Source organism: Rhinoderma darwinii, chromosome 3, assembly GCF_050947455.1.
Source record: "Rhinoderma darwinii isolate aRhiDar2 chromosome 3, aRhiDar2.hap1, whole genome shotgun sequence".
In the NCBI taxonomy this organism is placed as follows: domain Eukaryota; kingdom Metazoa; phylum Chordata; class Amphibia; order Anura; family Rhinodermatidae; genus Rhinoderma; species Rhinoderma darwinii.
In genome coordinates this window covers 17,276,998-17,292,420 of record NC_134689.1, presented here as the reverse complement: position 1 = coordinate 17,292,420, position 15,423 = coordinate 17,276,998, and the positions used below count along the sequence as shown (strand labels likewise).

At 41.8% G+C, this 15,423-nt stretch overlaps 1 protein-coding gene across 1 annotated transcript in view; it reads right to left on the bottom strand.

Annotated features, from left to right (window-relative positions):
• Positions 1-15,423, bottom strand: part of CRACR2A (calcium release activated channel regulator 2A) — a 65,040-nt gene that overhangs the window by 22,493 nt on the left and 27,124 nt on the right. Inside the window, exons 7-12 of the mRNA XM_075859842.1 lie at positions 11,223-11,410; positions 9,305-9,376; positions 8,136-8,181; positions 7,673-7,764; positions 4,459-4,795; positions 4,113-4,245 (exon numbers count right to left, since the gene is read on the bottom strand). Coding sequence (XP_075715957.1) covers positions 4,113-4,245; positions 4,459-4,795; positions 7,673-7,764; positions 8,136-8,181; positions 9,305-9,376; positions 11,223-11,410 — 868 coding nt within the window. The remainder of the gene's footprint in view (positions 1-4,112; positions 4,246-4,458; positions 4,796-7,672; positions 7,765-8,135; positions 8,182-9,304; positions 9,377-11,222; positions 11,411-15,423) is intronic.

The following is a 15,423-nucleotide window of genomic DNA, read 5'->3' as shown; positions in this document are numbered from 1 at the left end:
AGTAACTTATTTTTCGCAAAGTAAACTCCATCTATAAGGGCTTATTCAGACGAACGTTATACACGTCCGTGCAACGCGCGTCACACGGACCTATATTAGTCTATGGGGCCGTGCAGACATGTGCGTGATTTTTACTCAGCGTGAGTCCGCTGAAAAAAAGTCACGACATATCCGTTCTTTGGCCGTTTTTCGCGCATCACGCACCCATTGAAGTCAATGGGTGCGTGAAAACCACGCATGTCACACGGAAGCACTTCCATGCGAACAGCGTGATTCGTGCAACAGCAGTGAAAAGGATGAATGAAAACAGAAAAGCATCACGTGCTTTTCTGTTTACAAACATCCAAACGGAGTGTCATAATGATGGCGGCTGCGCGAAAATCACGCAGCCGCGCATCATATGCTGAGGCCACACGGAGCTGTCAAGTGCCTTTTACGCGTGCAAAACGCACACGCTCGTGTGAATCCGGCCTTAACCTGTCTTTTGGAATCCAGGAGCAATGATTATACTGAAGATGCTCGGAAATCGCTGTACGTGTTCCGCTCCCCTGCTGGCGTCTCTTGACTATCATATTAAAACAGTGTTTATTGTGCACTGTGGATCCGTTTTGTATCGTTTCACGGTACGTTTTAATATAAATGATGCTGATGTGATGCAAAACATGATCCACAGCACAGTGTGATTGTGCAGTGAAAGAAGCTGGGCTGGAACAATGAGAAGTGTATGAGGCTGATTGGTCACTGATTGGTCACTGATTGGTCAGCCTCATACACTTTTTTACAACACCCACTTGGTCAAAAGTAAAAACACGCCCAGTTGGTCTTTAAGAAACTCATTAGCATAAATCTAAAATTGCTCATAACTTGCTCAAAAATGATCGTTTTTCAAAATAAAAACCACTGCTGTTATCTACATTACAGCGCCAATCACATTATGTAGGAGATAGGGCACTTATAATCTGGTGACAGAGCCTCTTTAAAGAAAAAGTCTGGTGACGTTTTTCTACTCTTTATTATAATCCACATGTACCAGAATAGGGTTGCATTGTACTAGGGGGAGCAGTATAAAATATAGGCACATATAGTACTGCCTTCCTGTCTCTGACCTGTAATATATGTAGATAAATAAAGTACAGTATCTTCCTGTCAATAATGAAGGCACAGATAGTACTACCTCCCTGTTTCTAGCTGTAAATTATATAAGTACATATAGCACTGTATTTTCCTTTAAATTATGTAGGCACATATAGTACTACCTGCATGTCTCTCACAGTAAATTATGTAAGTACAGATAATACTGTCTATTAATATAAATTATGTAGGCACAGATAGTACTACCTCCCTGCTTCTCCCGGCAAATGAGGTAAGTACTGATAGTACTGTTTATTAATGTAAATGATGTAGGCAGATAGTACTACCACCCTGTGCCTCCCTGTAAATTATAAACAATAATGTATTACTGTCTCTTCCTTTAAATGATGTAGGCACAGATAGTACTACTTCCCTGTGTCGCCCAGTAAATTATGTAAGAACAGATAGTACGGTCTCTTTCTGTAAATGACGTATGCACAGACAGGGTCGCCATCAGGGCAATATGGCTGGCACTCCCATCAGGGGCCCAGCCAGAAAAATAAAAAAAGGGGCCCGCCGCTGCCCATGTAAAATTATTTTAAAACTTATAAGCAGGGCCCCAGCGGTTGTTAGTTTGGAGGAATGAATGGGCCCCATTATATTGCAGAGCCCGTACATTTTTCAAAAGTAACTACTGCTGGTGCCCGGCTTCACAAGATCCTGCCGCTGGCCAGCATCAGTAGCATGAGACACCCAAAAGTAAAGAGGCGCCCAGCCGGATGTGAAGAGACAAGAGGACCTGGGAGCGGTAAGAACATGGGTGTCTGGTTTGGCGTCTATATCTTTTGTGAGGGTCTGGTCCATTTCCGTAAATTATGGATGCACAGACAGTACTACTTCCCTATCTCTACCTGTAAATCAGGTATAGATGGTACTGCCTGCCTTTCTTTACCCGTAAATGATGTAGATACAGATAGTACTGCTTCCCTGTCTTTTTCTCTAAATGATGTAGGAACCGATAGTACTGTGCACCTGTCTCTCCCCGTAAATGATGTATGCACAGATAATACTGCCTGACTGTCTCTCCACGTAAACGATCTAGATACAGATAGTACTGCCTCTCTCTCCTTTTCTGTAAATGATCTAGGCACAAATAGTACTGCCCCGTGTCTCTGCCCATAAATGATGTAGGCACAGATAGTGCTGCCTCCCTGTCTCTCCGCTATAAATGATATAGACACAGAAGGTACAGCCTTCTTGTCTCCCATTGTAAATGATGTAGACACAGATAGCACTACCTTAGTCTCTGCCTATATTGATGTAGTCACAGTTATTACTACCTTTCTGTCTCTACCTGCAATTTATGTAGGTACAGATAGAACTGCCTGCCTGTCCATTTCTGTAAACGATGTAGGCACATATAGTACTGCCTCCCTGTATCTCCGTAAATGATGTAGGCACAGATAGTACTGCCTTTCTGTCTCTCCACGTAAATGATGTAGATACAGATAGTACTGCTTTCCTGTCCTTTTCTGTAAACGATCTAGGCACAAATATTACTGCCTCCCTGACTCTGCCCATAAATGATGTAGGCACAGATAGTACTGCCTCCCTGTCTCTCTGCATAAATGATTTAGGCACAGATGGTACAGCCTTCCTGTCTCCCATTGTAAATGATATAGACACAGATAGTACTACCTTAGTCTCTGCCTATATTGATGTAGTCACAGTTATTACTACCTTTCCATCTCTACCGGCAATTAATGTAGGTACAGACAGAACTGCCTGCCTGTCTATTCCTGTAAATGATGTAGGCACAGATATTACTGCCTCCCTGTGTCTCTCCATAAATGATATAAGCACAAATAGTACTACCTTAGTCTCTGCCTATATTGATGTAGTCACAGTTATTACTACCTTTCTGTCTCTACCTGCAATTGATGTAAGTACAGTTAGAACTGCCTGCCTGTTCATTTCAGTAAACGATGTAGGCACAGATAGTACTCCCTCCCTGTCTCTCCGTAAATTATGTAGGCTCAGATAGTACTGCCCCTCTGTCTCTCCACGTAAATTATGTAGATACAGATAGTACTGCCTTCCTGTCCTTTTCTGTACCTTAGTTTCTGCCTATAATGATGTAGTCACAGTTATTACTACCTTTCTGTCTCTCCTTGCAATTGATGTAGGTACAGATAGAACTGCCTGCCTTTCTATTCCTGTAAATGACGTAGGCACAAAAAGCACTGACTACTGTCTTCCTGTACATGATGTAGGCAGACAGGGCTGCAATTTAGAAATATATGAACTGCCTATTATGTTCATCAACCTCCAGCTCCACTGATTTAAAAAAAAAAAAGAAAAGGGGGGAGTAATATGATCTTTATGCAGCTGCTCAGGCTCATATCATATATGTAGCGGGAACAAGAAAAAGAGGGAACAGAATACTAATTGAGACCAGTACATTTACACCTTACATGAAATGAAGGGCACCATGTTGCCAGGTTTGCACCTCATTGCCCATTAAATAGATCATTTTATAAGTGAAACTCGATGGCTCCCATGCAGCGACTGTTGGGTAGTGGCTGGGTGGCAGCCCACAAGTGAGTTTTTGCCCCTTCTTGCCTAGGCCCCTGACAATAGTACCACCTGTACTGCCGTGATGGCAGCCATGGGCACAAATAGCACTACATCCTTGTCCCTCCCTGTAAATGATGTAAGTATAGGTAGTACTTTCTTGCTGTCATTGATGTAGGCACTGCTACAATATTAAGCATTCTCCACATGGTGAGGGTTTTAATGATGTAAGCCAAAACCAGAAGGGGAAATTCCCCTTTAAAATAAAGAGCATCTCCAGTCATAAAAGCATTTTTGTAATTTTTGCATTTCACTCCCATCATGCCTCAGGATTATCCCCCCAATCATTAAATAGGTGCACTTTCTGAACAATTTCTTTGCCATTTTTATTTACATTTTCACTTATTTTTCAACAAAACTTATTATACTAGACAATATATTTGGCCATTCATATGAATCCCACCTACCTACTGTAGCAGAAGTTCCTGGATAAAAACTGTCTTCACAAAACCTTCTAAGGAACGATGTCTTTCCCACACTGGAATTTCCAACCATGACTATTTTGAATAATCGATCCGGGGGGTGGTAAATATGTTCTTCCTTTAAATAAAGCAATTTATTACTACCCCATAATTCCCTGCATTAACATAAGTTAAATTATTAAATTCTGTCTGCCTGCAGCCACCACTAGAGGGAGCCAAGGAGCTTACCACCTACTGTGTTATAATTCAGTTAGCAGTAAGCCCCTAGGCTCCCCCTGGTGGTGCCTGCAGGCATGGAAACCATGAACCTGACTATGTGCACTACACTTACATTTGCCAAGGTCTCTTTTCCAACTGGTTGTCCTCTAGGAGAAGATGGCACGTCCTCCTGAGGAATTTCATCTTCGTTTTGGATGACTTCTTCATTGTGGGTTCGATTTTCTTCCTTCTCATCCACCTCCTGCCAGTCATTTAATGGTCTCTCGTCTTCATTGTCTAAATATTGGGGAAGATGATCCTCTTCAATGGATATTATTCTTTGTAGATGGCGTGCCTTGCTTGGTCCGCTTTCCCCATGACTGTCAGTCTCCATTATAGAGGTACCGACGCCATTCAACCCAACAGTGTTCTGCTTAGGTGGAAATACATCTTCTTCTTCAGATGACTGACTGGAGGATCAGCAGCAAAATCATAAAATCGTCAAGCCAGTAAAATTTTAATATCATATCAATAAAGGTAATATAAAATACTATAAAAAATTTAAAAAACATATCAAATGCTACAGCACTAATTTCCGGACTGCCTATTGCTTCTTTCCTTCCTGACTGAATTTCAAAAGATATCTCCATGCCAAATATTGTTGATTTGACGTTAAGTTACCTTGTTAGCCATTTTGAAATATAATGAAATCATTCAAAAATTCTCATACAAAATAAAGTCTTGGTAGCCGGAAAGACACAGGGCTAGGATGAGGGGTAGGCGTAGTAGGCGGCTGCCTGGGGTGCTATTGATGAAGCAGGGTGTAGCGGCACAGATTACGGATTTAAAGAAAACTTGGCACATTGAACATGATGTCATATCTGCAGCATTTTATAGAGCAGGATGAGTTGAGCAGATTGATATATCATTTTTTGCAAAAAGATTCAGGATAAGGAAACTTATTCATTTAAATGCTGTGGGCTCAAGAGTCCAGTGGGTGGTCTCAGCAATTGATTGACAGTCTTCCCTGCATGAGTGTGAAAACAGGATCAGCTGTTACTCACTGAGTAGGACCGCCCACTAGACTCTTTAGCCTACAGGGAGCAGAGATCATTTTTTGGGGCTGTATTTTTGACTGACTATGACCCCACTGATTTACCTTGAGCAGGACATCTTATAGAGCAATGTCAGGTGAGGAGCTCTAACCCTCTATTTTCTATTTCCCCAGATCAACCTTTTTTAATTTTTTTAATTTTTTTAATTTTTAGACATTTTTTAGGTCTATTGTTGCACTGTAACATCCATTACAATCAAATCTATTTTGAGCTGTGGTCTGCTTGTTCCTTGGTGTGCGGTATTGTGCACATTCTGGCTATAATTCATCAAATTCAATTAATTGTGAAGAGAAATAATAATTGAGAGCGTCTCTTAGGATGTTCTTCCAATTAGCGAATAATTAGCTGATGTGAGAATGCATTGAAGAATAAAATAGTCCACCCAGCACTTCAAAGTCATTTCTGCTCCTGCGGAGCACCCTAAAATTAGATGTTCTGCTCACAGAAAAGAGGGTTTTATTAATTGTAGGGTTTACATAGAGAGGGGACAGAACTTCAGCCGTAGGGGAGCGGCTGGTGAATACACAAAATATTGGAATACATTTTTGAACATAAATAAAAATGTGTTTTACATGATGTGCAATAAAGGTCAATTCTAAAGAAACATTGAGATTCAAAACCTACACGAGAATTATGGCCTTCGAAGAACCCACGCAGAGGATGGTTATAAGCCTCTTCAAGCAGTAAATATGGACTGTAAGTTACTGTCTTAATGGATGAATCAATACCACTCGATGTATGGGGTCAGGTGGAAACATTAAATGGACAGTAAATCTAAAAAATAACCACTACTTGGTGAACGGTCCATGATTTCCTCTTCTACAACATAAAAAATGAGAAAATTATGTCTTCTGTATATGTCCCAGGAAACATCAATTGGTCTTCTCCGGTCACTATTGATTGGGCTTTGTTGGTCCTTTTGCCCTTTGGGGCAGATGCTATATGTGCGTCCGTGAATGAACCCATTACCACCATCAGGGCAGTACAGGTGGTAGTGCTACAAGAGGTCTGGTCTAATAAGGCGGCCCGCCCTGACCTATCAGCTTTCCCCTGCTGCCCAGTAGTCATCCCATTGACCTGCACAATTTATCTTATGTTCTACAGACAGGCCCTGATTAATGTGCAAAAATGGAGCCCCTGAAAATGGACAAGCCCTAAATAGTCTTCAGTTTCCTCCTTCCGCAGATTAAAAAAATCCATGGGCAATTGTGTGTGTGAAGTGAGATAATCTTTATGCTAGAAAAAGATCATGTAGGCCGCCCAGGTGTCCACCAAACATCCACAATGAGGTCCATAATGGGGGATATAAAAGGGAGCCCCCAAGGCAGCAGTGTATGAACTAATCATGTTTCTGACCAAATGTCTAGTCTCTGAAATGTAACAGCTTTGGAATATTTATGAACGTGAAAAATGATCACAGACAGGGCATTGTGGGTCACACAGGGCGCATCACCTGTCACTACTGAAGGGTTCGTCACTGGCACCAATGCCCTTGACACCTAGAGTTTGCACCCTGATCCCACAATTGGTGCCCAAATCTATGGAAAGGCAACTTCTCAGACTGCAAATATATCCCCTAGTTTATTAATTAGGCAGTGTTATTTGGGCACTTTATGGTATGCTATAAGTAAATGGGGCATCCATAGAAGGTTCTGTACAGGGCATAAATCAACCTAAGGCTGGCCCTCTTAGTTGTGCATTATTTGTTATATGTGTTTAATATAAGCCAAAACACATGTTAAGTTTTCCTGAAATCTAATTAAAATTGTCTTTATGTGTTGACTTTACTCAAAGGGCAGGTGGAGAACTGAGAAAATCAGGCACGGATTTACCTATAAGCACATTAGGCCTGTATAGCCTGTGCCTATAGGGACAATTTATATATGAATATCTTCAACATTGTGTACATTAAGTATATTTATAGGTTATTTAGTTAGTTACAGTGCTGAGGAAATGATAGAAGGACACCCAGGGTGGCACAAGGGACAACATTTTAAAATCATATCTGACTGTAGGTGTGGCCTGCTTGATGGGCGGAGTCTAAGGCAATAGACAATCTGTGCCTATAGGGGCCTTAGATGTAAATTTGGTACTGGACAGAATTAATATTTTTGAGTATAGAATCTTCCAACAGGTAATGGGTGGAAAACTGGATTTGTGCAGCTCCTGTAATCCCATTGCGCTCCAAAAAAACATCTAACATAAGTTCACGATGAAATAGTCTACAATTACCTTTTCGCTGAAGGTTTCTTTTCAAAATATTTCCCAACTATGGATCCCGATCTTTGATTTTTCATTGATTTAGATGGATTTACCTTGGATTTCTGGGTAAAAAAGGTAAAATTTTTTTTATATTTTGCGTGATCTAAAGAAAGAAATGTAATCTGGGACAACTCCTTTAATTACTTAAAGGTGATGTCCCCCCTTGAACACATTTTCATTTTTTTCATTTAAATAGATTACATTTAGAGGTCGGAGCTACATTTGCCTGATACAGAGCTCCAAATCCAGGGCATAGACATAGAGTTAAATGATAAAATTCTGACTACCTGCAGTCACCACTAGAGGGAGCTCAAGAGCTTACTGCATACTGTCTGTACATTGAACTGAATAATAAAACAGTATCTGCTTCTATTAATACAACTGATAAAAGTTGATGGAGTTTCCTGTACTGAAAACCCAATTTGTACTGTACCTGCAAGAAGCTGTCCCGTTCATCCCGTAAATGTTTATTCATTTCCCTGAAGAGGAAAAAAATGTAAACGTTTATTTGCACGTCATTTTTTTCTAAAATGATAAGTGCATTGGTGAGAAGAGGGTGTATCTAATAAAGAGAAATTAAAAAATCAATATAGTGTCTCATGCACTTGGCATAGCCTGTACAGCCACACATGGGTCCCTGCAGTTGGCGATCCGTGTACCACTGTACAGTCCCGTATTAAGTAGATATTCTCCCCGAGAAGCAATACATATGAAATCGGAGGTATACAGAAATACAGTAGGTGCCATTGAATGATATGTGTGCCATATCAAGGCTCTGTACAATTCGCAGCTTGACCCAAAACATAATACAGTTGTGTATATGAGACTTTAATATACATACACTTTATGGCCAAAAGTAAATAGACACTCACTCAAGAAATTGTGGGATCCCTCCTTCATAACCTCCATCAATTAGCCCATTTGGAGAGTGACAACAAAGAGCCCCTCTTTTTTTGGAGGACCAAGCATGTCCATGCTCAAAAACACGGACAGTTCAATGATTTTAAGGGTACTGTGCAATGCTTAAAGGGTACCTCCAGCTAGACTTTTTTTTCTTTTATTTCAGAAGTGCATATTAAAAAAATAATATTTGTGATTGGATATATTGCCATAAATTGTACTATTTTATAGATAATCTCACTTGATCCTGCCTATTTCGTTCATCTTCCACCTGATGTAACCGCAAAGATGCTGTATGCAGCGCTAATGAAAGCAGCATAGGGTCTCCTAGAAATAGCAGGGACAGAGGCAGGAGCCGGAGAACAGTCACTCTGTCTTTCCTCAGTGGGGCCGAGGAGAGAGAGGGTGCTGGAATCCGGATTGGCTGAGCTGCCGTACGCCACCAATAGGAGTGGCACAGGGCAACATGGATAGTAATGGAACTGTGCACCAGGCTGGAGGTACGCTTTAATTTCTCCTATGGTGGCGCTGCATGGGAGTTGAACACTTAATAATTTTAATAGAATTGTATCCAGTCTAGGCAATCTTCTGTGAATTAAATACATTATTACATTACATCAATAGAGTGGCGTCCCAAGAGAAAGACCCCTCACCACCATTCGACATGACCTCATAGGGCGTATGTCAAGGGATATCTCTTACCTTAACAAGTCGAGCTGTTTTAGAAGTGCCGACCGCTCACGCTGAAGACTTTCTGTGACCCGGTACACTTCCCTATAATTCAATAAATATTTTGTTATAATAAAGAGGGAACAATGTGAAATCTGAGCGACTACAAATGTATATTCACTATGAACGAGCAGGACTGATCTTATATAGCTTAATTAGGATATCCCTTTAGCAAATGGATCTAGTTCCCATGGGAGGACCTCCTCACCATAATGTATAGAATCAGCAGCTATTTGTATGCTCTATAGTGAAGAGACTGCAGCACAATAAGACAATAATAATATTATCTGCATGGCCATAGTTATAGGAGGAGCAGAGGTCGCAGGGGTTGTCCAGTTTTAACAATCTTTTTTTGTTAAAAGGGTCTCCCAATGACAAGCTGATAAGAGGGTGTTCCGTTGCTGAGATTCCTAGCGATCAGCTTTAATCTGTGGGGGAAACTGGAAACAAGGTTTCCATTTCTCTACAGTGCCACCAGAGGAGAAATGAAGCATTACATGCTGCTCATTGAAATAAATGGGTTCTCTGTTAAATGGACAGATGCGCTAGGTCCTCCGGAGCGAGAGATGATCTACTATTTAACACAAAGAATATTCATTAATTTTCCTTGAAGTTAAATTATATTATATAAGACACATGTTACTGTTAGGGTATGTGCACACACACTAATTACGTCCGTAATTGACGGACGTATTTCGGCCGCAAGTCCCGGACCGAACACAGTGCAGGGAGCCGGGCTCCTAGCATTATAGTTATATACGATGCTAGGAGTCCCTGCCTCTCTGCAGGACAACTGTCCCGTACTGTAATCATGTTTTCAGTACGGGACAGTAGTTCCACGGAGAGGCAGGGACTCCTAGCATCGTACATAAGTATGATGCTAGGAGCCCGGCTCCCTGCACTGTGTTCGGTCCACTACTTGCGGCCGAAATATGTCCGTCAATTACGGACGTAATTAGTGTGTGTGCACATACCCTTAGTATAGTACCCGGTGTGCACCTAATGGATATGTTCAACTTAGCAGCCTTTTTTGTTTTTTTACTTGCTCCAATGCATCTAAAATTGAAAACAAAGCTACATTGCTAATAGTCTTAATTAAGAAATCTCTTATCATTTTGTGTCTACAGGGCCTATACAGTCCTAAGTGTCTCCATGGTAACAGACTACAAACAGACTCTGTGTAGTCTGATCATAGATACATAGGTTAAAAAAAGACATGTCCATCATGATCTTTTTCAGGTCTATTAAACATCATTCAATGCCACATTTTCTATAACCCTCAATGCCATTTGTTATTAGATAAGAATCTATCCACTTTTTGATCCTGCAGTCATACTTCTTTCTATCCGTTCCCTACTTCTTTCTAACATACATTTGGTAGATTTGTTATAGGTCTGCATAGGAGCTGTAGACGCAAAACAGTCAGACTTTTTTAATCAATGTTATTTATACAGTTGATATGTTTTTTTATTTTGGATGCATTCGAGCAATGAAAAGATTAACGTCATAATATCCTATAAATCTTCATCTTGTTCTGAGAACCTCCAGAAACTTTTGCATACATAGTTATGAATGATATCGGCAGCTCGTCTCATAACACTGGACTTCTATACATGTCCTACTTCAAGTTTAATGTTCCTTCAAAACGGTATTCCCATTATATACACATATGGAATATCCACAGGATACGCCTTAAGTGGGCCCACCTATTGGGAGAAAGAGGGTCACATTCCCTATTCTCCCGATAGATGAGACCAGCACCTATCAGTCATCTATGGCATATCCTGTGGATATGCCTTAAAAGCCTAATGTGGGAATATCCCTTTAAATGATTCTCTTGAATAATTTCATTGATAAATGTTCATGGAAATTCCAATCCCAATTTCTGTACATTTCTCTCTCCTCGTGCAGCTGGGAGGCCTCCCCCTGTAGAAGCTTCAGTTGTCTCTGAGCTGTCATTAGCTCTTGTGAGGTTCTCTCAAGTTCTCGTCTCATCTCTTTGTTTGTTAACTTCAGCTTCTCGTTCTCAGCTTTGGTTTCATACTTGTCATTATTCAACTCTGTGCACTGACTCTCCAACTGCAACATATACAGGAGAACAAAGAGAAAAAAAATGCATTAATTAAATTGCAAATTGGCGGAAGAACATTTATGTATTTAGTGCACTTTTTTTATAAAATTCTATAATGTATGTAGATAGAAAGAAAGAAAGAAAGAAAGATAGATAGATAGATAGATAGATAGATAGATAGATAGATAGATAGATAGATAGATAGATAGATAGATAGATAGATAGATAGAAAAAGAAGAGCAGCACAAAAAGGCACAAAGCCTCAGAAGAGATTGCTTAAAGCGGCTCTGTCACCAGATTATAAATACTCTATCTCCTACATAATCTGATTGGCGCTGTAATGTAGATAACAGCAGTAGTTTTTATTTTGAAAAACGATCATTTTTGAGCAAGTTATGAGCACTTTTAGATTTATTCTAATTCATTTCTTCATAGACAACTGGGCGTGTTTTTACTTTTTACCAACTGGGCGTTGTACAGAGGAGTGTATGACGCTGACCAATCAGCGACCAATCAGCCTCATACACTTCTCATTGTTCCAGCCCAGCTTCTTTCACTGCACAATCACACTGTAACAATGGGCTGGGCTGGAACCAGTCTATTGGTGAATAAAACAAATTTTTTTCACTTGAAGTCGGTCAGTGTGGAGTGCTGCCTACCTTTTGAATTTCTGGACAGATAGATAGATAGATAGATAGATAGATAGATAGATAGATAGATAGATAGATAGATAGATAGATAGATAGATAGATAGATAGATAGATAGATAGATAGATAGATAGATGTGAAAAAGAGACAATAGATAGATGGATAGATAGACAGACGAGTTGAAATAGCTCCATCCGTTTTACCTCTCGTCAGTGACGTGAGGTCAGGTGACTGAACTGGTTAATTTCCGGGCCGGCACCAACCTCACTCAGACTGCCACCGTGTGACCTGCTAAATTCGAGTCATGTCAGGCAGAGCAGAGAGCGGTAGTGGTAAGCTACCGCACTCTGCTCTGGGGCCTATGCGGCCTGGGGCTCTCTGGGCCCTATGTGTGGGACTATCTACAAGGGCGGACCGTGTGGGACTCTACAGGGGGGCTGTGTGGCACTATCTACAGGGGGGCTGTGTGGCACTCTCTACAAGGGGGGCTGTGTGACACTCTCTATATGGGGGCTGTGTGGCAGTATGTACAGGGGGGCTGAGTGGCACTCTCTACGAGGGGGATGTGTGGCACTCTCTACAAGGGCGGCTGTGTGGCTCTCTCTACAAGGGCGGCTGTGTGGCTCTCTCTACAAGGGGGGCTGTGTGGCACTCTGTACAAGGGGGGGCTATGATGCACTCTGTACAAGGGGGGCTGTGCGGCGCTCTGTACAAGGGGGGACTGTGTGGCACTCTGTACAAGTGGGGCTATGAGGCACTCTGTACAAGGGGGCAATGTGTGGCACTTTGTACAAGAGAGGGCTGTGTGGCTCTCTGTACAAGGGGGGCTGTGTGGCACTCTGTACAAGGGGGGTTGTGTGGCACTCTGTACAAGGGGGGGCTGTGGGGCACTCTGTACAAGGGGGTGCTGTGGGGCACTCTACAAGGGGGGCTGTGGGGCACTCTGTAAAGGGGAGGTGTGTGCGACTCTCTACAAGGGGGGGCTGTGTGGCACTCTGTACAAGGGGGCTGTGTGGCACTCTGTACAAGGGGGGCTGTTTGGCACTCTGTACAAGGGGGGCTGTTTGGCACTCTGTACAAGGGCGGATGTGGGGACCTCTGTACAAGCGGGGGCTGTTTGGTACCATATACAAGGTGGCTGTGTGGCACTCTGTACTTGTGTTCGTTGTTATGTTCAGAACATGATCAAGGATGGTAGTGATAGATATGGTGTCTCAGGTTATTTAACAAAATGTTTCGGCCGTATGGTTGTCTTCAAAGACTGATTGTGATTGTAAGACCGACTGTATAAATGTAACTACTCCTTAACAGTTAAGCGAGCTGCTACATTTATACAGTCTTACAATTACAATCGGCCCTTTAAAGGCAACCAGAAGGCTGATGTGGCCCTCTGCAAAAATGAGTTTGACACCCCTGCTCTATATCATTATGACAACTAGATGGACACTTTTTAAATACATCACAAAAAATCCATTTACTTTACCCAGAAATAACCAGCAGAACCTCACACATCTTCCCTGGCTGTGCGGACGCTCGTATGTTACAGATGACTGCAGATCTGGGCCATAAAGATTGATTTGCCTTTAGTCAAAAAAGCAGCCTGTCTGCCCATAGGGGCTGTTACTGTTATGACAGATACAATATTACCTTCAATAATTTGCTTAAAATAAAGTATTATCTGTCCACTTATGGGGAGGGGGGATTAAATCTGCAGCAAAGCTATCTAGATCCCATAGACACGAGTCCTGTCCATATACTACACAGCTCCATGGCCTGAGCTGCCAAATATGATGGATCAGATTAATAATCAAATAATACCCTTGTAGAGATGGTGCAAATATTGCAGACCAGCTTCATTATATGTGTCCACATAAAAATAAATATATATATCGTGGTTTACAGGGGCGGATTAAGGGTACCATGGGCCCTGGACACTTTTTCAAGTCCGTGCCCCTACCCCCCCCCCCCCCCCACCAAACTCTGAAGACGCTGTACTGTATATATTTGCAGATTTCTGTTTAGGCGACTGCAGATCTGGAACGGTTTTGAATCTGCTGTAAAAGCAGAATGAGCCATACAGAAGAGAGAAAGCAGAATACTGAGACACTAAAGAGGTCAGGAGCTTTAAATTGTTAGCGGGTTCCGGAAAAAAAATCTGCTGTGCGTGAATATGAATTTAAAGAACCAGTGTCTGATGTTTAACCCCTTAAACGTATCTCAGTAGATAGAGAAAAAAGAGCACGGAAGCAGCACTCAAGGCAAAAAATTAGCAATCTATTCACCCAGCAAAAGCAACGTTTCACTTCCTCAATGGAAGCATTTACAAGCCTCAGTACAGCACCAGAACATAGCTCAGCGCATAAATACAACACCAGAACAAAGTTCAGTACATATATACATCACCAGAACAAAGCTCAGTACATAAATACAGCACCAGAACAAAGGTCAGTACATACATACAGAACCAGAACAAAGCTCAGTTCATATATACAGTACCAGAACAAGCTAATTACCTATATACAATACCAGAACCAAGCTCAGTACATATATATATACAACATCAGAACCAAGCTCATACATATATACAGCACCAAAACCAACCTCAGTACATAAATACAGCACTAGAACCAAGCTCAGTACATAAATACAGCCCCAGAACCAAGCTCATTACATATATACAACACCAGAACCAAGCTCAGTTCATAAATACAGCACCAGAAACAAGCTCTGTACATAAATATACAGCACCAGTAACAAGCTCTGTACATAAATATACAGCACCAGTAACAAACTCAGTACATATATACAGCACCAAAACAAATACAGTTCAGTACAGAGATCATTTGCAAATTCAGCTTAACCCCTGCTGTAAATGATCTGCCAGGCACAGCTTCTGTGTCAACGTCCATAGGTAATCAGTCTGCACCTGCTTCTATGTCTGTGAGACTGACTCCATCTTCCACCACTCAGGATGGCAGGCTTAGGAGTGGGAGAGACTATCACAGCCTGGCCGGACGGAGCTAGCTCCCGCCCTCTGTCTATTTATTCCTGACTTTCCTGTTCCTCCTTGCTTGTGATTCTACTCGTTTGGTTTCCTGGCCCTGCTGCAGCTTCTGAACTATTTGACCCTGCTTCATATTGACCCTGGCTTACTGACAACTCTCCTGCTCTGCGTTTGGTACCTCGTAAACTCCTGGTTTGACTCGGCTTGTTCACTACTCTCCTGCTCTGCGTTTTGTACCTCGTTCACTCCTGGTTTGACTCGGCTCGTTCACCACTCTTGTTGCTCACGGTGTTGCCGTGGGAAACTGCCCCATTTCCCTTAGCTTCTGTGTACCCTTGTCTGTTTGTCTGTCGTGCACTTATTGAGCGT